This window comes from Dermacentor silvarum, chromosome 3, assembly GCF_013339745.2.
Source record: "Dermacentor silvarum isolate Dsil-2018 chromosome 3, BIME_Dsil_1.4, whole genome shotgun sequence".
NCBI classification, from domain to species: domain Eukaryota; kingdom Metazoa; phylum Arthropoda; class Arachnida; order Ixodida; family Ixodidae; genus Dermacentor; species Dermacentor silvarum.
Window position 1 is genome coordinate 56765868 of NC_051156.1, and position 22386 is coordinate 56788253.

A 22386-nucleotide genomic window follows, 5' to 3' on the forward strand; every position below is an offset into this window, starting at 1 on the left:
TAGTCCGACCCTACGACACGTGATAGAAGCACAAGTGTCCGAGGTCCTTCCTCTGGAGCTGGCGCCTCAACTCACCACTCCATTGATTTACGGTGAGGCCGTCGCACGACCACGCCCAACGACGTTCCAGGCTCCACCTCCGATGCCTAGCCCTGTTTTTACCTCCACGCTACCACGACCTGCGGTCCATCGAGTAAATAATCCCTGGCGCACAGCGGACAATCGGCCCATCTGCTATTCGTGTGGTATTCCCGGACACGTTTCACGCCTGCGCCGCCACCGTCCACTTCGTCCACGTGACGACCCACGCACAGCAGCATACGACTATCCGTTCTCTTACGCTCCCGAACGCGATTTACCCCTTCCCCGCCCAAGCCGTCGCCAGTTTCTGAGCGCCGTTCTCCTCCTCGTCGTCGTTCGCTCTGCCCGATGCGTCGACGTCCCTCTACCGGTGACACGGAAAACTAAGTGGCGCACTTCCCGAGGCAAGAACTGCGTCATCGTCGCAACGCTCAAGCTCTCTCATTTCGCCGCCCGATGTTATTGATGTCGCTGTTGAATGTGTCTCTATGCTTGCCCTCATTGACACAGCTGCCGCCATATCTGTGATTGCGGAAAAACTATGCCGCTCAATCCGAAAAGTCACGACGCCTTTCTTCGGTCCAGTACTCCGCACGGCCACAGCACAGCACGTCCAACCGGTAGCTGCGTGCACCGCCAGACTTGAAATTCAATGAGTGCTCTATTTGGTCGAGTTTGTCGTTCTTCCCCACTGTTCCCACGATATTATTTTAGGTGGGATTTTCTCTCCCGTCACCAAGCTGTCATTGATTGCTCCCGTGCAGAAGCAGCCTTCTCTTCGCTTGGAAATGCCATATCTGACGACGTTTCGCTTTCCTATACCAAGTTGTCCCTCACTGACGACATCCAGATACCTCCGCACGCATCCGTTCTGGCACCTGTATTCTGCTCCGTTGCCTCCGACTCTACCATACTCTTCACACCTCCCACTGCTTTCGTTCATCCCTACATCTCACCACTCCCAACCGCCCTGCTTGGCCTTCAAGTAGGTTCGACTCACCTTCCTGTATACAACCACTTCCCATTCCCAATTACGTTGCTTCGCGGTGAATCTCTCGGCACTGTGGAGCCTTACGACACCATTACCACGTTGGAACTTCCTATTGGATCGCCCGACGTCAACGCCCTCTCCGGTAGTCCCATACCTGCCACATCGCCTGAAGGCGTTTTCAACCACGTCATCGACAACGCCTTAAACCCCAAGCAACGCCATGACCTTCTCCGTCTCCTCGACAAATTTCGCCCTGCTTTCGACCGCCATAGCACTTCTCTGGGTCGAACGACGACTGTATGTCACCGGATTGACACCGGTGGTCACTCACCGCTACGGCAGTGACCATACCGCGTCTCGTCGACAGAACTATGCGTCATTGATGAGCAAGTAGGTGAAATGCTAAAGCGTGGTGTCATTGAACCGTCCGACAGTCCATGGGCATCGCCAGTTGTTTTGTTAAAAAGAAGGATGGCTCGATCCGCTTTTGCGTGGATTACCGTCGCCTAAACAAAATAACCCGAAAGGATGTTTATCCATTGCCACGCATCGATGACGCCTCATACTGCTTACAAGGTGCAGAGTTCTTTTCCGCCCTCGATCTACGCTCTGGTTATTGCCAATTGCCTATGGCTGCAGACGATAAGCCTAAAACTGCTTTCATCTCACCAGATGGCTTATACGAATTTCGTGTGGTGCCATTCCGCCTTTGCAACGCACCCTCGACTTTTGAGCGGATGATGGATACTATTTTTCGAGGCCTCAAATGGAACACGTGCTTGTGTTATTTGGATGATGTAGTAGTGTTTGCACCAGATTTTCCTACTCACCTTCATCGCTTGGAGCAGGTTTTACGCTGTCTCAGTGACGCTGGCCTCCAACTCAACCTGAAGAAATGTCACTTTGGAGCACGCAAGCTGACAATTCTCGGACATGTCGTGTCGAAGGATGGCGTTCTCCCCGATGCCACAAAGCTCCGTGCTGTTAAAGAATTCCCAAGGCCAACGTCTCTAAAAGACTTGCGTAGTTTCCTTGGCCTCTGCTCGTACTTCCGCCGCTTCATTCGAAATTTCGCTTCGATTATGGCACCGCTGAAAGCTTCTTCGGGGAGAACCCAATCTTTCCCCGAGGTCCCCGGCTTGCGACGAGGCCTTCGCGACGCTACGTCGCCTGCTTAAAACACCACCGATACTGCGCCATTTCGATCCAACTGCTCCTACGGAAATTCATACGGATGCTAGCGGCGTTGGTCTTGGCGCTGTGCTCGCCCAGCGAAAGCCCGGCTACCAAGGATATGTTGTTGCTTGCACGAGATGCACTCTCACGAAAGCTGAAGCGAATTATTCAGTCACTGAAAAAGAATGCCTAGCGACATCTGGGCCATTACAAAATTTAGTCCATACCTGTACGGCCGGTCTTTCGACGTCGTCACCGATCACCACGCACTTTGCTGGTTGTCGTCCCTCAAGGATCCCTGCGGCGGCCTAGCCCGGTGGGCACTGAGGCTCTAAGAGTACGACATCCGGGTTGTCTACCGCTCAGGCAAGAAGCACGCCGATGCCGATGCTCTTGCGCGCTCGCCTGTCCACGCCGACATTGTCAGTGTCTCCGTCCTCGACGACCTACTTCCCCCATTCGCGTCTGTCGACGTGGCTTTGGAGCAGCGCAAGGACTCCTGGATTTCATCTTTGATAGATTACATATCTGATTCACCTGCACGCCCACCATCCCTAGCGCTACGCCCACAAGCTTCGCACTTCGCCATCCGCGACGGAATCGTCTATCACCGTAACTACAGTTCCGACGACCGCAAATGGCTGCTTGTCATACCCCGGCAGCTCCGCACTGATGTATGCGCCGCTTTCCACGCCGACCCTCAGTGTACACACGCTGGTTTCTTCAAGACCTACACCAGACTACGTCATAGGTTTTATTGGCGTTGTGTACAATTTTGTGCAAAAGTACATTCGTTCTTGCACAGAATGTCAACGCCGCAAGCCTGATCCTTGCCGCTCTTCTGGACCAATGCAACCTTTGCCGTGCCCTTCGCGACCCTTTGACCGCGTTGGAATAGAACTATACGGGCCTCTGCCATACACAGCTGCTGGCAATCGCTGGGTCATTGTAGCTATTGACCGCCTCACGAGGTATGCAGAAACGGCAGCTCTAGCAGCCGCGGCAGCTCGTGACGTTGCCTACTTCCTGCTTCAACGCTTCGTTCTTCGTCACGGCTCTCCCCGCGAACTCCTGAGCGACCGAGGTCTTGTCTTTCTCACCGGTGTCATTCAAGAACTTCTCACTGAATCCCGCATTATTCATCGCTGTACCACCGCATATCACCCGAAAAGAAATGGATTGACAGAGCGCCTTAGCCGAACTCTTGGCGACATGCTTTCGATCTATGTTGCCTCCAACCACACCAACTGGGACCGCATCCTTCCCTATGTCACGTGCGCCTACAGTACGGCACCCCAGGCAACGATGGGCTTTTCTCCCTTCTTTCTTCTATATGACCGAGAACCGTCATTTCCCATTGACACTATTCTTCCTTACCGTCCCGACTTATCAGAGTGTAGAGTGGTTTCCGAAGCCGCCCAGTATGCAGAAGAATGTCGGCAACTATCTCGCTCTCTAACAACGCAAGAAGAAGCGCTACAGAAATTTCGTCATGACGACGGGCGCCCCTACAACCAGTTTTCGATCGACGCTCTTGTTTGGTTGTGGGTGCCTCCTACTTCGACACCAGGTGTCTCCTCCAAGTTTGTATCCCAATACCACGGAGCCTACCGGGTTCTACAGCAAACTTCTCCCGTGAACTACGCCACCGAACCTCTGACGCCCCCTACGGGCCTGTGTCGCCGAGGCTGTGAAACTGTACACGTCGATCGGCTCAAGGCGTATCATGAGCCCTTAATCCTCAAGACGCCTTAGGCCTCCTGTGCGGCTCCGTCTTCAGCGAGGGGGAAGATGTAAGGAAGAAGTGCGCCGTGTAGAGCTCCGCAGCCGGATCGCCAGCGCTACTGAAGTGGGGCTCGGGTTCGACGGTGTTCCTGGTGCGCCTCGCTAAGCCTACGCTGTTCTGTCTTCCTGTCGGCGTCCTACGTGTCGTCCACAGCCGTGCCAGACTTCCTTGTCATACAAGGTATGAATGAAACATTAAATGCGGCAGGTCCAACGTGGTCTTTTGGAATCTATGTATCGCGAAGTTTACGAGGCAGTGTTCACACGCGTCTTCTAATTTGGCTCAAGTATGCCTCGGTCAGTACAGTATCAGTACAGTATCATTAGTAGTAGTAGTAGTAGTAGCAGTAGTAGAAGTAGCAACAGTAGTAGCAGTAGTAGTAGTAGTAGTAGCAGTAGTAGGAGTAGTGGTAGTAGTAGTAGTAGTAGTAGTAGTAGTAGGAGTAGTAGTAGTAGTAGAAGTAGTAGTAGTAGTTGTATTAGTAGTAGTACACTTTACGAGACAGCTGCAGCATCAGGCGGCCGCCACGGTGAGCAAGAAGAGAGCTGCAGGGGTTCGCAAAGCAAGCTCCGCTTTAAAATACATAGAGCCAGTCAGCATAAAGTCCACACGATCGCACTATAAAAAAGTGAAATATTTCTCTTGCCGAATGGCGGCATTCAATATCTCGTCTAAGGACGCTCCGAAAATAGAATGGGTTTCCATCCAGTCTTTCCGAATCCCCAACATCATATACCTTTACATATACCCTCAAAGTGCATTTATTACCTTGATTGTCCTTATGTAATATTATTGATATGCTCACCATTCTGAATTTTGCTGGCGTTTGCTGTTGCTTTTCTTTTGATATCACTCCGTCAGACACCTTCGGTATTCTTGTGTTCGCCCCTCTTAATTAGTCACGCAATCCTGTGCTTTTTAACGATCCTGATGTTTTTTAATAATGTATGAAATGTAAGTTTTTGTGCCCTCTTCCTCACAGCAAATATTAGGCTAGTAGGACTATACCAGTAAAAGTACATAAATGTACATACAAGGCGACTGTGAATGTGGCCGGAAATAATGTGATACTCTCGTTTACTTGTAAGCAGCTTGCGATTTCTGATGGACTTATAGTAACCATAAATATTACATGCCTGATCGCTGATCTAGAGCGCGACAACTTGTGAGTCGGATACGATTTCTGAAGAATGCAAGTTAAGCAGGATTTGAAAAGTGCTCAAGGTCGCAGTGTTTAATTGAAGCGGGATTCCATTACATGTAAGGGGGTATCTGAAGTGTAGTGCACTGTGAGATAATTACTTGAAATACGTGAAACATGATGGCAATTTTTGAAGCCAATTAGCAAACAATATTTTCTGTTTGATCTGCCGTTGTCTTGGTTAATTTAGCAGCAGTGAGGTGTTAGTGGGCCATGTGATAGCAACTGACATAATGCACATATTTGAGCGCTTTCGTTTCAAACAAGTAGTCAAAGAAATGTAAGTGGAATGAGTCTTTCTGCTTCAGCCTATAGCAGAAAATGGAAATTATTACAGTCGAATGTTGAAAATCAACAAGCCTAAATACACACGTTCAGAAAACATGAGAAGTGGATGATTTGTCTCACGGAACGCAATGATAAATTTAGCAACAGCATCAACTGCCCATTAGAAGAATGCTACCTAAATATTTCTGGATCTATTTTGTCAATATAGCATAACTAATGTCTAATGTCGTCTTGATCATGTAGGAAAACAGCTCTTCTGGTAACACACAGAAGCCAGTGAAATAAATTTGTTCTCTTGCATGAGGTGATGCTCCCTGGTACCGATAGGTCTAAATCACATCTGATCAAAAAATTGATTGTGGACTTCAATGTCCCGAAACAGCGCCCTTGGAAGTGCAGCACTTGCCTATTGTCCCTGTCTGTTTCGCGCGCACTAACATTCAAAGTGCACCACGGGTCATGAGAGACGCCGTCGTGATGGGCTGCGGGTTAAGTTTGACCGCTTTGCATTCTATAACGTGCACCCAAGGCATTGCACAAGACCACTTTTGCATGTCGCGTTTATCGAAATCCGGTCTCTGCGGCTGGGATCGACCCCGTGACCTCGTTCCTCAGCAGCGCAACGCTATAGCAACTGAAGCACCGCGGCGGGTAAGTGAGGTATGGTGCACGGGCCTCTTTGCTGACGCGATATACTTCGAAAGACACAAAAAGTGGAGCGCCGACAGCCTCACCTCAATTGATTCATTTGCCCATATATACTGATACATCACTGAGCAGCGTCTTGTAAGTAAAGTTTCTGAATGTCAAATTTTCACTTTATTTCTCCTGCAGCTAATTTCGTTCAAATTTTAAAAGGGTTTGAAAGGGACCCTGATTGACGCCGAAACGATTACATTGGTCGAAAGACACTGCTGCAAGGAAGTCATACCGATGATTGATAAATATGACTGCAATAGGGCAATGACGGCCATGTTTTGCAAATAAATGCTTAATACGTCCTCATCCATCGTTATTGAAATCAACACTACAAGAAAGCTGGCAACTTCCGCTCACCTCTAGCACAACTTTCCCCAGGCACTTTCCTGTGGCGATGAACCTGAAGGCTTCCTCGGCGTGGTTGCTCTTGAATTTAACGGCACTCAGTGGTCGCACAACGCCCGATGCAATACCATCGCGGACGAGCTTCATAACTTGATGTCTCTTTTCCGCGATGAAGCGGTTGTCTCCACTCAGAGACTCCAGCGTTATACCATGGAATATGATGCTCTTGAGGAACACCGACATGCCCAGAGGCGAGTCCTTGGACATGTCAAACTTCCCAATCTCCAGGAAGCGCCCATGTTCTGCTAGACAGCGTAGACTGGCCTGGAGCTTCGCTTCGGCCAACGAATTCAGCACAAGGTCCACACCTAGATCGACAGACATTACGGGAAAGCAAACTCTAGCTTTATGCTTATAGTTTCGTATCCAGGTAGTTTGAGACCAATAACCAATCCAGGTGATTACAGGGCAACAAAATGTTTTGGCTGCGAAACCAAACTAAGCTATACAAACAAATAGGTGGTGACTTGTAAATACAGTTATTTAAATCATAAATTTGTGATTTAGAATCATTATGTAGTGATGCTTTTAATATTTATTTTTATTCCTAACTATTGTTGCAAAGGGTATTTTTGCACTGATTTTCAGCAGAACCTTTTGTTACTACTAACAACTCTTCAAAGAATTAAAATGCTGAACAAAATCAAAAACAATTTCTTTATGAGCCCCTTGCAAGAAATACTGTCCTTTCATCACAGACATAGAAATGAACAGTGACGGCAGACATAGAAATGCGCGTACTTGCATTTATTGCCATAAATTATAAAAATAACTGACAGTTGTGAGTGCTGAAAACATTACACTAAACGAACTTTGAGACGCAAACTAGTAGATCAGCTAAAAAATTTAACAGCTACAATAGTATCCGCGGCTTTGAATGAAGCTGTTTCCTAGTCGCAGAAAAATAACTTCACTGGCGAAATACTGCTAGTAAAGTTCAAGTTCTTGGTTCTACTCCTCCACTTGGGCGTCCGAGACGCACCGCCAGAGCCGGTTTACGAAAGTAGAGGATGTATACTGCCGCTAACGATAGCGGCGACTGGTTCGCTGGATGCTTCTCCTTGATCGAAGTAGACACAGATGACGAGAGAAAAGAAAAGCTTTCTATTTACAATTATTTACAAGACTTTACATGAAGTTACAAGTACACATATAAGACGGAACTGGTATACATAGGGCGACGCTATCTCGACATAGTCGATGGTGCATAGCACCGAAGTTTGTCCAGCACGCTTGGACGGGGCAGCGGGGCCACCTTTTCTACCCTTCGGTGCCCCGCCCCAAGCATTTACCACCCAATTGCCACGGAGTGGCTGTGAGTGGTCCGCCGACGCACCAATCACGAATCCTGTGCCAGCGCTTCCAGCATTGCGCTTGCTCCAAGCGCCCTTTCCTCTACTGCCTTTTACGGTATCTTTCTCACTATCCCCCAAAACAACATACAAATAACAACAACGTTCCAAGAAAAGGGGGGGGGGGGGTGACAGGTGCATAGCACGCGCGCTCCCTGGCCACGCCACAGCGCCCAGCACAATGGGCTCAATAAAATCTAAAGAACAGGCGGCACCTGGAAGCTGCAGCGATTGACCTTTGCTGTGACCCCTTCTCCACTCGTACCTATACGAAAAACCGATACCGTAGTAGCTACGGGTCCTTTGTCAATAAAACGTGGCGACAGACACTTTGGGCACACGTACCCCTATTCAGTAAATGCTTGCTCGAAGAAGCCTTTCGCGACGGCCGATTGGCAACGGTCTTCCGTCGTCATGCGCCGCCCCGTCATTTCTCAGAGCCAGTCGGTCCGCAAGTACATCTGGTCAGCTGTAATCGCGTCCGTCACGTTTGAAACCACTCGAAAGCGTGTCTCCGAATGAATTTCTGAACCGTGCGCCACAACCGGCAAGGGTCGTTGACGCGTCACGCCTTGCTGCCACAAATCGCCCCTCCATGTGCCGGTTTTAATCTGGCATGTCATGAGCTGTGCGCCTGCTCACCTCGGCGCCGTCAACGCGACATGCATCCACCGCCGACCAATTATCCCATTGTGTTTTGCCTGTCAAGCAAGGAGCATTGACCAAATACGCTAGCCGTCTCTTAAGCTTTCCTCTGCAGCCGTTCCCTTCAACTGGGTGAAAAGCGTGCAAAATGCCGGTTTCAAGCTTGCCGATCTATAATTAAAGACAAAACTCGTTCTTTTCTAGCAGCAGGCTTACACTGCTCCTGTATTTTATGTATTTACTTAATTTGGCAGAGAACATTACGTTGCTTCTTGCTGTTTAGTAGCGATACCGGTAGCATGACTCAGTTAGTATTCCCGTGGTGGTGTTGTCACACATTAATAAATGTGGTACCCCTTATGCTAGACACAATGGTGGATTGTACTTCGCAATTTAATAATAAGGAAACATAGTACACTTTGCGAGGACCTTCCTATGCCTGCGTTTGTTGACAAATATGCAGCATGGTCACATCAAAATGCACAGTAGACATTGGACAATGTTTACTTCAAACATCAAATACAATCATTTGTGTTATAAAATAGTAGTTTCACGATTACTGATACTCTACAAGTTTTCCTCCTCATGATGTATCTTGTAGTACAATTATGAAGTTTACTCTAGTATATTACACTCTATAATTGTGAGTCATGCTTTGGACTTAGCAACATTAGGAAGCAAAGATTTGTTTGTTGCTTGTGCGTGTTGGACGTATGTTCGAAAAAAAATTGACTGTGGCTTAACTCAGTTATGCCTGGGTGTGCATAACGAGAGGTACGGTTAATCATGTTGTTTAGATTGGTTCTCTCTACGGTTACATCTTTATCGCTTAGCTTCGTACGTCTGAGTGTTTAGGTTTCGTTGTTACCTCTCGTTTAGTTATGGTTACATTAAAAACTAGACATTTTAAAGTGTAACGCATTTATTTTTAATGTTTTTATCTTGTTCATTCTCAATTGCCGCAAAGATGGCCCGATGGTCGGTGAGGAAGGAGGATAAGGGGTTGTCGTCCAGGGACTTGAACACGTTTCGGGTGCTATCCTCATCTGAATCTACTCGCCTGACCGCGTCGTACGACTCACTTTCCATATCTGCCGACAAATCCCACCGAGCCGTCCCTTCTATATATACGACGCAACGCCGGCTGCTCTTCTGTTGCAACGCGGTTTCACCGGCTGCTCCTCTGACGTCATGCCAGATGCAAGTGGCGAACGCTTGCAACACAACTGTGACGGCGGCGGCGCGTCGCCGCGCCATAGTAGCTCGAGCAGAGGACGCGAGATGGCGCGGCCAGCGGCGCTGCGAGCTGCGGCGGTTGCTAGGCAACGGCTAAGCTCGCGGTGCGGCCACCGGCCACAGCGAAACGGCGAGAATGCGGCCAATGTAGCTCTCGCTACAAGATTGCTATACGAAGGACAACTGATGTCATGCTTTGTGAAACTTATTTACGGTTCCTTCAGTTATGCTGTGTGGCAGTAGATAGCACTTACCTCGGCCATCAGTTTCTTTGATGATGTGTTCTTCAAAGGAAAGGTCACGCGAGTTTGCGATGTGTCGGTCTTCGAGCTGTGGGAAGCGGTTCTTGAGGAAATCTCGCTTCTCTTGCGAACCTGTGGAGATAGCGGCTGATCAATCCCACAAACAGCAATAGAGGTTGTGGGGAGTGTTCGTAAATCTACTAACAAGGGTAATTTCACAAGGAATGGAAGTTGAGAGTTAGAGGGACACGTGCATCAGCTGCTCATTAATTTCATTTTCAGAAAAAAATAAACCCGCCGCTACATGGGCATTTTAATTTCATCTTGAGAAAAGTCACAGGCGTGCGCAGCACACGCAGCGCAGTCCAAGCGTAATCTGGAGGAGTGGCTCCATAGGAGCTCCTTTTTGGGTAGGACGCGGTAGAGGGTCTTCCCGTCAAAGCCTCTGCGTCGTTTTCACAAGAACGAACTGCCGCTGTCGATGGCGAGCTGCGAATTGTGCTGCTCTCTGCACAGCTGAGCCCGACATTTCCTGGTTGCAACAGGGCGCATAGCTCTACGATTTGCTTCGTCAGCAGCGGTTCGTACCTTGCGAGGGGCTCCATAAGAAGTACCGAGGACGGAACACAGGTATCCGGACTACGTGGGGAACATGTCATAACTTTTGAACCTTGGCAAGATACGATGCAACTGCTACATGTCGTGACGCCTGGTGGAATACAACGGATCGGCTACGGAAATTTTGCACGTATCGACGCTACGCGGCGCGCATCTGCTTTCACGTGACAAGCGGCAGGATACGATGCTGCTTATGCTGATGATGATTTAGTGGCATCCCCTTTCAAACGGGGTGGCGAGAAATAGTCACCTACCCTGCTTGATTTAATCACGTATGCTATACACGTTTTTCATTCCGTCATTTTTGTATACATCTCCTTAATTTTCTTATTCTTCCTCAAAATGTTTCCGTCTACCTTGTACCGCTGCCTATGCAACTGCAACATGGTGTGCCACTTGGTACAATGATATGCAACTGCAATGCACGTTTCGACGCTACCCAGCGCGCATTTCACATCACATGACTCCTTGCGCCCTAGGACGCGTGTAGAGGGCATGTTTCCCCAGGAGCCCGCAAGTCCTGGCGTGGCGCAATGGTGGAATATCTGACTGCCGCGCAGAGTGCCCGGGTTCAATCCCGGCGGGAATGGGGATTTTCTTTTTCATTCCTGGCGATAGCTGCGATAGACACCGGCGGCTGTGGTGGTGGACATAATCGCCAACGGAAGCGGCTATTGGAATGAGTCCATAACATCTTATGCTGTAAAAAAATAAGGTGATGGTCATCATCGGCTATTCGTTGATTTGTTTTATCGCTGTGCAGCCGAAAGAGCGCACGCGCCTAAATGGTCTTAGTTCGCATCTTTGAGTAATAAAGCAACAGATGCACACATCTCTTCGCGTTTGTATGTGTGTACTAAACGCATGAATCAACGATTCGCCCCTCAGTTGCTGCTAATCGTTTAGTCAGAAATAAAAAAAAATCATTTACTGCATTTATGAACCTACAAGTGACAGCCAGCAAATGTGTACGAGAACAATTGAAATGCCATAAGTAAAATGCGCCGATAGGAGAAGTAACGACTCGATAAGGTGGCTTATGTTAGGTGAGTGAGTGAGTGAACTTTATTGGGTCCACAATAGACGCGAGTAAACTCGACGTCACCTGGCTAGGCCCACTCGGGGACCATCAGGTCAAACCTGATGGCCCTCTCGCGGGCCCTCTGGACTGCCAGGATTTGAGAGGTCTGATCCTGCGCCTTAATAAGCATCATCATTTCCTCTTGGGTGAAAGGGGGACCGGCAGATGCGCAGCCCCACAGGACATGCTCGAAGTCCGCATAACCACCACACAGGGGCAGTCCGGGCTTGGGAACCGTTCGGGGTACATTGTGTGCAGTGCTGGAGGGCTTGGGTAAGTGCTGGTTTGTAGAAGTCTGAGAGTCACTGCCTGGGCCCTGCACAGTGAGGAGTGCGGCAGAGGCAGAAGTCTTCTTGATAGGTAATTTTGTTTGCATATCTCGTTGTACGAGCAGAGAGGCTCGGGTCGCCCTGGAGAGGACGCATTACCCGGCGCACGGTCAGTCAAACCTCGTGCAGCCGAGTGTGCCTCCTCGTTGGGGTTGAGCGAGGCACCTTCAATGTTTCCAAGGTGCGCAGGGAACCAGGCCAATGAGTGATCTTTGAGGTCTTTAACGTTTTGGATGATACGTAGGGCCTGGGGAGCCACCATTCCCATCTGAAAGGCCCTGATAGCGGTCTTGTGTGTCATGTATATCGTCCGTCAATGCAAGAGCGATGGCAACCTGTTCTGCAACGCTGGAACTAGAAGTGCGGATGGTAGCACAGCTGATGATTTTCGAATCACAGTTGATGACCACTGAGGAGAAGGCTTGTTCTTGAGCGTACGAAGCAGCGTCTACGAAGCATGTTCGGTCCTTGTCCAAGCGGGCACTGGCGAGCAGAGCTTTACCCCTGGCTCGTCTTCGTCCTTCATTGTAGGTCGGATGCATACTGCGTGGCATCCGGTGTATGGAAATCTTGGATCTTATGTCGTTGGGCAGCTTCACAGCGTCAGGACCAACGACCGTGGGGTTACGTCCCAGCATGCCAAGTATGGCTCGGCCCGCTGGGGTGCCGGACAGTCTGACAAACTGAGAAAACTCTTGGGCTTCAACAATTTCTTCGAACGTGTTGTGGATGCCCAACTTGAGGAGGTCTTCTGTGTGCGTTCAGACGGGAAGGCCAAGGGCAAGCTTGAATACTCTTCTGATTAGGGCATTGATCTTGTTGCGCTCCGATACCAGCCAGTTGTGCATAGCCGCCGAATAAGCGAGGTGACATAGCACAAATGCGTGGATAATCCGGATCAGATTGTCCTCCCTGATTCCGCGGTACCTGTTGGCGATTCTTCGAATCAGTCCGAGGGCGCTTTCGGTCTTGGAACAAATGCGTTTGATGGCGGCTCCATTGGCCCTGTTAGACTCGATAAACATTCCTAGGATCCTGATAGTGTCCACCCGCGGAACTGGGGAGCCGTTACCAGTGAATAACGTAATGTGGCTCTCCGTTGCTGGCTTCCAGGACCGGTGAGAAACGCCTCTGGGTCTCTTCTTGTAGAGTAGAGCTTTGATTTGGTGGGCGAGCACCTTAGCCCAGTGGGGATGAGATACCGCTCCGTCACATCGATGACCTCTTGCAAAGCACCCTCGATCTGACCCTCACATCCGCTGGGGCAGGAGATGGTGATGTCGTCCGCGTAGATCGTGTGGTTAATGTTAGGGATCTTGTTCAAGTCCTTCGACAGGTTGATCATGGAGATGTTGAACAGCGTCGGGGAGATCACCGCTCCTTGAGGTGTTCCCTTTGGCCCTAGCTGAATTTTGTGGGTCAAAAACTCGTCAATCCTGAGTCTAGTGGACCTCGAGGAAAGGAAGGAGCGCACGAAATTGTACGCCCGCTTGCCGACGTCAAGCTCTGTCAGGCTCTTGAGAATAAAGGCGTGCGATATGTTGTCAACGGCCTTTTCTAAATACAAGCCGAGAATTGCCTTAGTGTCCGCGGAGGTGGAGTCAATGATCTGATGCTTGATCAGCCTCATGGCGTCCTGAGTCGAGAGCCCCGACCGAAAGCCAATCATGTTCTTAGTATAGCATTCGTTAGACTCGAGGTGGTCAGTGAGGCGGTTAAGCATGACGTGCTCGGCCATCTTCCCTACACATGACGTCAGGGAGATGGGCCTTAGATTGTCGATGCTCGGCGCCTTGCCTGGCTTGGGTATGTGTAGGCTGCTTTCCAGCTCTTGGGAATGTGGCCGCTGCGCCAGATTTCATTCATCCTGTCTGTAAGAAACTCCATTGAGTCGTCGTCGAGATGCTTCAGCATTTTGTTGGTGACCCCGTCGGGCCCAGGGGCAGATCTGCCGTTGAGGGATGCGAGAACCCGCTTGACCTCAGCCACGGTAAAATCCTCGTCCATCGATGGCGCGTCGCGCCCTTCGTAGTCGGGAAATTGGGGGGGGGGGGCATTGGATCGTCCGTGGCCGCCAGGTACTTGTCTATGAGCTGCTCCGTGACCGCCTCATCTGGAGTCGAGTCGGTGGCCAAATGGACAGCTTTCACCAAAGCTCTCTTCTGATTGGACTTGGTGTTGCCATCGTGCAGTAGGTGCCTGGGGAGTCTCCAGCTTTTACCCGTCTTGAGGTGGCCCTCCATCGAGTCGCACAGCTCGTCCCATTGCTGCTTGCATAGCACCTTGCAATGAGCCTCTATCGTACTGTTGATTTCGGAAATTTTCTTGCGTAGTCTTCTGTTATGGCGCTGAGTCTTCCATCGAGCGAGCAGTGCCTGCTTGGCTTCCAACAGATGCGCGAGCCTACTGTCCATCCTGTCCACCTCCAGATCGGTTGTCACCTCCTTGGCGGCTCTAGCCACATCCTCTTTTATCCCGTCGCACCAAGAGTCTAGGTCCGTATCCTGGGTGAGGACGCGCTCGGAGCGGTTGGCTCGGAACAAGTCCCAGTCAGTGAACTTAAAGGTCCTCGTCTTGTTACGGGCAACCTTGATGACCACTTCGATGATGCAATGATCGCTACCGAGGTCCATGGCTGTGTTGGTCCACTTGACGTTTTCCAGGTTCTTGACAAAGGTGAGATCCGGAGTCGTATCTCGGCACACCGAGTTCCCTCTCCTTGTCGGAAAGTCTTTATCGGTTACCAGCGTAAGATCTTCCTCCGTTGCCGTATGCCATATGTCTCTACCCTTCTTCGTATTGGTGCGATAGCCCCACGCCTGATGCTGGGCATTGAAATCCCCCATGACAACTAGAGGTTGACAGCCGGCAAAATGAACAGGCTTATGTTAGGTGCAAAAATAATGCAATGCAAGGAAAACATTTCTAGTCGGGCAATATTGTACGTTTCAGCGGAATAATAAAACTGGTGGTGGTGCAATCTGAACCTAAACACATGTAGAAAAAGACGAATAAACGCGTGCAGACGGGCACTGCGAAGAGAAGAAGAGGGTGGAACGATGAGCTCTCTGTCTGGTTTCTTCGCGTCTCGTTAGTTTCCTACAACACTAATGCATCTATGATACTATGAAAATATTTGTGCTATGTTCGACTGGCCGCTTTACACCAATAGGAGCTAATTCACCTCGTTCCTTTTCCGCTCGAGCGCAGAATCGATTTTCACCCCATCCTGCTGGTAGCGAGGCTGAGAGTCCCGCTAACATTGTTGTGAATGAATGGTGTTGTTAAGCAAAGGGAGGGCCGAAGGTCGCTGGTGGGGGAGGAGGGACATACGAGGAGACGTAGACACCCCATTAATGACAAAAACCACATAGTGGTGAAACTTGTGTTGTTGGCCTCGCGTGTTTTGCGTCTGACGTATTTGTTTACAATAAAAGCAACCTCGTGTTTCCTGCTTCCCACCTCCTATTTACGGATAGGCTGACAAACGTTCAAGTCAATAAGGATCCCTCTGGCTTGCCCGAAATTAAAGTGGCGCCGCGTCACTACAATTCGAGTCGGAACGCCATAGTAACCTGTGGTAGGTACCATTATCGTGTTACACGCGCTGTGTATCGCTGGATGACGGCTGGCGCATAATAATTGCGAGGTGTACATAACGTTGGGCGGGCTTTGAATATGCTGTTGCCTCTATTTTTTCCGCTTCCACAACGGAGAGATCATTGCGTCTAACCTGTCAAGCTTACACGAGAACTTTGCCCTTACCGACGGTAGTGAAGACTGTGCACCCCATCGCCAAAGCGATAGAAATAGCTGCTTGCCCGACACCGCCACTTCCCGAGTGAACAAGCAGCGACTCTCCTGGAAGCATATTTCCGCGCACAATCAGAGCAAGGTAGGCAGTCATGTAAACTACAGGGACAGTTGAGGCCTCCTGGAGGGTCCAGTTTTCAGGCACCTCCAAGAGATATTCCGTATCTGCCAACACAGCTGTGGCCATGGCCTGAGTTTCCACAAAACCCATGACTCGGCGACCTTGGGGGTCACGTCCTGAGAACTCTAGACCCAGATGATACTCGTAGTCGGCTTGGTCACCTGCGGATAAAGAATATAAAACAACGCAGTGTTCTTCGATGATGCACAATAAGTTAAATGCACTACTCAGTGTTGAATTCACATGGTGACATAGTCGTAATGGTGTCTTGGGTTGGCGGGCGAATTTTGATAGGGGCGAAGTGTTAACAAAAAAAAAAGAAAAAAAAAACATTTGTGTGCACAGGTTTCGGTGCACGTCAATGAGTTGTTGGAGCTCAAAATTAATACGGAACCCTCCGCTACGGTGACCCTACTTCCGGAGTAGGGCCGTAATTTCATGGTTCCGTAGCTTTACTTTGACGCCTAGACTAGCAAATATTTTATAGAAATACTTCATGGCTGCCTTTCAATCACCAAATCTCGCTGGTAGCGCTACTCAAGACGTGCAGGTATGCATACTGCATTGGCTACTATGGAATACAACGAGTTCTTTGTGTATCAGTACTGTCAAAATTATTTTACGAAGTGGAGACACCAATAGATCCAGAGAGTGAAAGGTACCATCATATTTCGTCTTTTCACACTCAACTTCCAACCCACTGGTGCTAAGGAGTGCAATGGTGCAGTTTGTACCCATATGTATTTTTCAACCAAATACTGCACTTGAGGAGGAGCCTCAAGAGGACCAAAGATTGACGAGAGAGTGATTTGCGCCATTAGCGCCCACTAGAAAAGCTATTTTGGCATGTAGTCGCCAGGAAAACGTGAATGTATTCCCTGCCTGTAGGTTAAGGCAAAGATCAACGCATCTAGCCTCTAAGTGGGTATGAGCCATACGTTGTTTGTCATTAAATGTAAAGCAGAGTGCCTAAAAAAATGTGGGTAGCTTGCACAAAGGGTAAAAAGCTGGAGTAAACAGCGGAGCTGGTGATCCACCTAGCTTCTTGGAGATTTTGCTAGGCTTATCTAAGTTTTGCTAGGAAATGCTAAGTGCTGCTTGGCACGGCAGTCCGAATCGGCTCACCGCCGACGCGCAGATTGTCGCTTGTCCGCGGGAAGCGCTTCAAGATGAGCGGCTACTTCGGGTGTCCGGATCTTCTTCATAAAGCTCGTACAAGAGTATGGTCTGTGCGCGTGAGCCTGCCGTCGCAACTTTCCCAGCTGCCCTCCGCGATACGCCACTGACAGTATTATTAGTCGACGGTCACGTGAGGTTATTAATGTGTTCGAGAGCTGTACGCCGTGTCTTCAAGTCCACGTTGCTAACCATCGTAGAGTTCACCTGCGACGAGATCATTCTTATAAGCCATGCTGACTTCAGTCTGCTCTTCCATTTAATATGCGTAGCACCTCTTGCTGCAGCGCAGTGCATATTTTCATACAGCCTATTTCGTGCTGCGGCCATGTACCAAACCTGCTAAAAAAATTGGAGGACGCTTAAGTTTCGCCTTTAAGAGTGGAACGCGATAGCATTAAAAGATCCCTGACTATTTGCCAAGTTTCTCGGCAACTGCAGCTTTCTTTTCTCTGCACCTTCGCTTCGGCGCGCCGCTGCCGACGAGGCGAACGCCATCTGGAAGCTGTTTTTGCAAGGATCCCCGACCGGGGCGCGCCGCTGTATAAATGGTAGGAATGCTGGACAAACGATTTGTGTTTGAGTTACCGCGTAACAAAATTATGTCTTCTCGTGTATGCAAATTACAGTCCGAAGCTATCATACTGTAGGTTGTGGGTAAAGGGACACTAAAGGGAAAAATGTCTTCTTATGTATCAGTAGATTACCCTTCGAAGATACCAAAAACACCAGTCTTACGGCGAGAACACGCTTGGTAAGCCAGAAAGCAACGAAAAACACAAAAGGCGAATGGCGACGCCACCTTGAAGTTCCCGCACCAGCTCACCGTGACGTCATAGGATTTTGACAGCGTCTTCTAGGTCCCAGTTATTTTATAGCGGTAAAGATTCACTTCATTGTGTTCTGAAGGAGCCCAAGACTCTATATGGCAAGTTTCGCGAACATTTACTGAGCCAACGTGGATCAAATACGAAAAATTACTTTAGAAGTCGTGACGTCACACTGAAGTGCTGACGTTGGGGTGTCCGCCCGCAATTCAAGAAAATTAACTTTGAGCTTGATTTTCTCTTCTAATAATTGATCTATTGCAGTGTTATTACCGACGGCAGAGTTTCTGCAGAATACTTTAAAAGTCTAAGTTGTTTGATTGTTTTGCTTTAGTGTCCCTTTAAGTCGTACTTTACGATTTTTTGGACGCATTTACTTTGAGAAATTCAATTAGTTCACAGCGCCGACGCTATATTTTCTGTGACACAGGGCCATTAACGCTATCGCGTTAAATGCAGCGTACGCATATATGAATGGCTCATCCGTTCTATTCCCGGCCACCCCGGCCGCCTTCACATGGGGGCGGAATGCAAAAGGGTTCAGGTGCCGATACTTTTCGTACACGTCAAAGAACTTCAAATGGTACAACCTTATTCGCAAGTTTCCAGTCCAGTGTGCCTAATAGTCAAGTGTTCAATATTGCGACGTTAAACATCATAATTTTTATATTGAATGAAGCGATTATTTAGCTGTATTATAGTCGAAACATTGCGCACTGGTGCTATTACGTTTCTAACTTTAACGTCATGCACAACTACTGCCTTCTGTTGAGCGCCATGGGGAAAAAAGGTTGACCATTGCAGCCACCTGTTGAACGTCGCGTTAATCAAACCGCATTATTGACCTTCAGGCAAGCAGACAGAAAAAAAACACAAGGGCGCTGTGGAGCCATACCGAACACGGCGCAAATTGTCTACAGCAACAGTAGTCGTACTCAAATCGTGCGGTGCAGAAATGATGGTTATGTCTAATAGGCAGACGTACGTGGAAGCCCATTGGGTGAGAGCTTTCCAGTGGCGATCATGACGTCCCTGAAGTTGACCGAGGCATAGTACACAGTACACAAGACTCTGTCGCTACGATTGGACGGGTTAGCGTAACGCAGCGGCGACTCGTACCACTGGAGGCTGGACAGGTCGCCCCGCGTCTGCACGTTGAGTAAGGCGAGCTCCGTGTCGATAGTTTGGGGGCCACCTACGCACAAGAGAGAAGGTAGGAAATGGCGTACGACCGGAATTGTAATGGTTTAAGCGCACTTAATATAATTTCCGCAACTACTGAGAAGATGTGTAAAAGTAAAAGTGCGGCTTGCCTACATACCGTTCGATGGTCGGTTTGTTCCGTGTGTAACCCCAAAAGCCAAAGAAGGGTCATTCCACGCCAAGTGTCCCAGACGCGCCGCTCGACCATGTCAGACTTAGCTTTAAAGTATCATGGCGATTACTACCCTTCTCAATATGATTTGCCAAGATATATCTGCTGAAGAATTTTTTTATGTAACGTGACGTGCTTTCAAGATGTTTTTCATGTACGGGAAACATGGTTCTGCTAAGCAACCACTAGAAAAGTTATTTCAGTGTCTGATGCCTTAAAACATCGGCTACTGAACCTACAAAGATTTGTATTCCATTTAAAAAGTGATTTTTTGCAACTTTGGTCCCAGAAGGTCCATGACGAGTCTCACATTCTGACCGCAATTTATCAACTTGACGCTTTCTTCCTGACGGATCTGCTATTGACTCTTTTCGCTGTGCTCCCGAGGGCGCTGCCATGTTTGATCACGTGGTGACGTGTCCGTTGCTTGCCTCAGCTGCCTCCGTTGCCTCTGCGTTTACAATGCAAGCGCGTGACCTCCGCTGCAAGCGCAAGCAAACCTCCGTTTCGACGCATATTGTTGTAGACGGTGGCTTTGTGCACGACACGAAGCTTTGACCACAGCTTTAGAGGACATGTAAGCGCTTTCAGAGCTCATTACGCCTTGTCCAAACTGTGCGAGCAGCGTATACATAGGGTTGTTCGTTTTCGGGTTTTATATTTTTTTTTAATTTGGGGGGGTACAAATCGGGTGCTATTTTCAAGCTGATAATTAGGGAGAGATTGGGGTTTTTGTGGAACAATTCCGAAATGCGTTTTTTTTTGCGGGTTAAATTTACAAATGTACTAAGTAATGCATTGCGTAATATCACGAGCTCCTTAACGCTCAGGCGTTAAAACTGTTACAAGCTGGTATCTGGTGTTTCATTGGGATCTGTTTCAAGATGGTGTGATGTGTAGTGCGCGACACGGTGCGGTGGCAGGAGACTGATATTTGTGGTGTGCGACAAGGTGCGGTGCATTTCAAACAAGAAGCAGACGACAAGGAGAGCGCGCGCCGCTCTACCGCGCCGCGCCGAAAACGACGACGCCGAAGACCGTCCGGCGCGTGAACACGCGGCGCAAGAAAAGAAATCAAAAGAAAAAAAAGCCAATCCAATCACAAAAGAACACGGAGCCTCGAGCAGCCAATGACAAATCGACGAGTCGACCAGAGCAGCAGAAAAAGGAGCCGCGCTGGCAGTAGGGGGAGGAGTTCCAGAAGCGGCACCAGGACAAGGTCGGCCAGCCACCGGATCGGGAGTTGAAGACGGCAGTCGGGTTCCGGACCCGAGCCACCAGGACTTCACCCGGCCGGAACCTCCTGCCAACCCGTTCCTGGGCCCCGCTACTCCATCCGTTCGAGAACTGCTGCCCGAGGCCGGCAAGCGTCTGCGCCCGTGGGCAGAACGAGAGCTGTCGGGCTACGGGCCCGAGCTCTACGACCAGCTGCCCGGCCAGAACGCCGCCGCCGTCAACCCCTGCTGCCAAGCCGCCTGCCTTCCCGGGAATCGCCACCCTGCCCGATAATCAACTGCTGCTGCCCGAGGCCGGTGAGCGTCTGCATCCGTGGGCAGAACTTGAGCTGTAGGGCTACGAGCCCGAGTGCCACGATCAGCTGCCTGACCAGAACGTCACCACCGTCGGCTCGTGCTGCCGAGCCGCCTGTCTTCTCCCTCCGAGCCAGAGCTGCCACGCTCTGGCAGCCGGTCCGACACAACGTCTTTTGGTGAGATCAACAACGCTTCTCTCGTCGTCTCGTCGTATCCGCTTCGCCGCATCGAGACTCTAGTGCATTATCACACCCGCAGCCTGCCCGAACTTGCCCGACATCAGTAAGCGTTCTAGCCACTTGTGTGTTATATTATGAGTTCTTTTTGAGTGTTTATTTTATGGGGGGTTTTTTTCTCGTTCTAGTTACATTAAACGTTTTGTGTGTGCATTCCACAAACGGCTTTGTCCTCAATTGGGTTCTGGGAGGCTCCGCCTCAGAGAACCGCCAGAAAACATTAACACAAAAGAACCTGCTCATCACAAATTGGCGTCCGCGCGACAGGACAAAGCCGTTTGTTTGGATTTTCTTGCTAATTCTAACAGTTTAAAAACATGGCCAGCACGCGAGAGCTGTTAGCTTTAGCGGAACGCATGGGGCTTGAGGGAGCAGAGCTAAAAGCGTGGTTCGCGGAGCGGCAGGCGCGAGCGCGAGAAGAACGCGCTGCGGAGCGAGAAGCGAAAAGAGAACAGATTGAGCGCGAGGCACGTGTTTTGCAGTTGCGTCTGAGGGTCGCGGAGGCTGAAAGGGCACGCTCACTGAGAGAGATTTGCGAGCTGGAGTCGTATGCAAGCTCTATTGAGCAAGCGTTTGACGCGGGCTCCAGACTCAACAGTTCGAAATCTCTGTCTAGTGAGTGCCCCGAACACCATCACGGTCTCCCGTTAGAAAAAGGCACTAAACAAGAGTGTAGCAGAGAAAGGAGCAGAATACGGACCAGCCTAGGTCGTGACATGAACCTCAGGGACGCTGAGGATAGCTCAGGGAGCAGACAGCAGGCAGCTTCTCATGAAATCGAGGCACCCATGCGCATCTGTGCTAATAAAAGCGCATTGAATAAAGAGGCACAAATGCCGTCAGAAAGCCCGACAGGCTGGGCAATGGTGCGCATGGAGAATGACCTCGAAGAGGACAAGGTCACCAAGGAGGTACGCATGCGAACCTGTGCTAGTAAAAGCACATCAGATAAAGAGGCACAGATACCTCTAGAAAGCCCGGCTGATTGGGCAATAGTTCGCAATGCCAATGGCCTCGAAGAGTGCGAGGCGTGCGATAAAATGCTCCCCCACTCTTCCGGTGTACCACTTGCGGTGGTGATAAGTGGCCTTGATATGTTTGAGGACCACTCGAGTACCTCACCTCAAGTGAGGATAAGTCCGCCTACCTGCAATACCGAAGGCCACATAGGCCAAT

At 49.6% G+C, this 22386-nt stretch overlaps 1 protein-coding gene across 10 annotated transcripts in view; it reads right to left on the reverse strand.

Moving 5' to 3' along the window:
- Window positions 1–22386, reverse strand: part of LOC119444370 (fatty acid synthase-like) — a 648066-nt gene that overhangs the window by 422120 nt on the left and 203560 nt on the right. For all 10 annotated transcript variants that reach the window (XM_049663304.1, XM_049663305.1, XM_049663303.1 and 7 more), the window contains exons 11-14: window positions 19053–19262; window positions 15896–16225; window positions 10115–10234; window positions 6580–6935 (exon numbers count right to left, since the gene is read on the reverse strand). In XM_049663304.1, coding sequence (XP_049519261.1) covers window positions 6580–6935; window positions 10115–10234; window positions 15896–16225; window positions 19053–19262 — 1016 coding nt within the window. The remainder of the gene's footprint in view (window positions 1–6579; window positions 6936–10114; window positions 10235–15895; window positions 16226–19052; window positions 19263–22386) is intronic.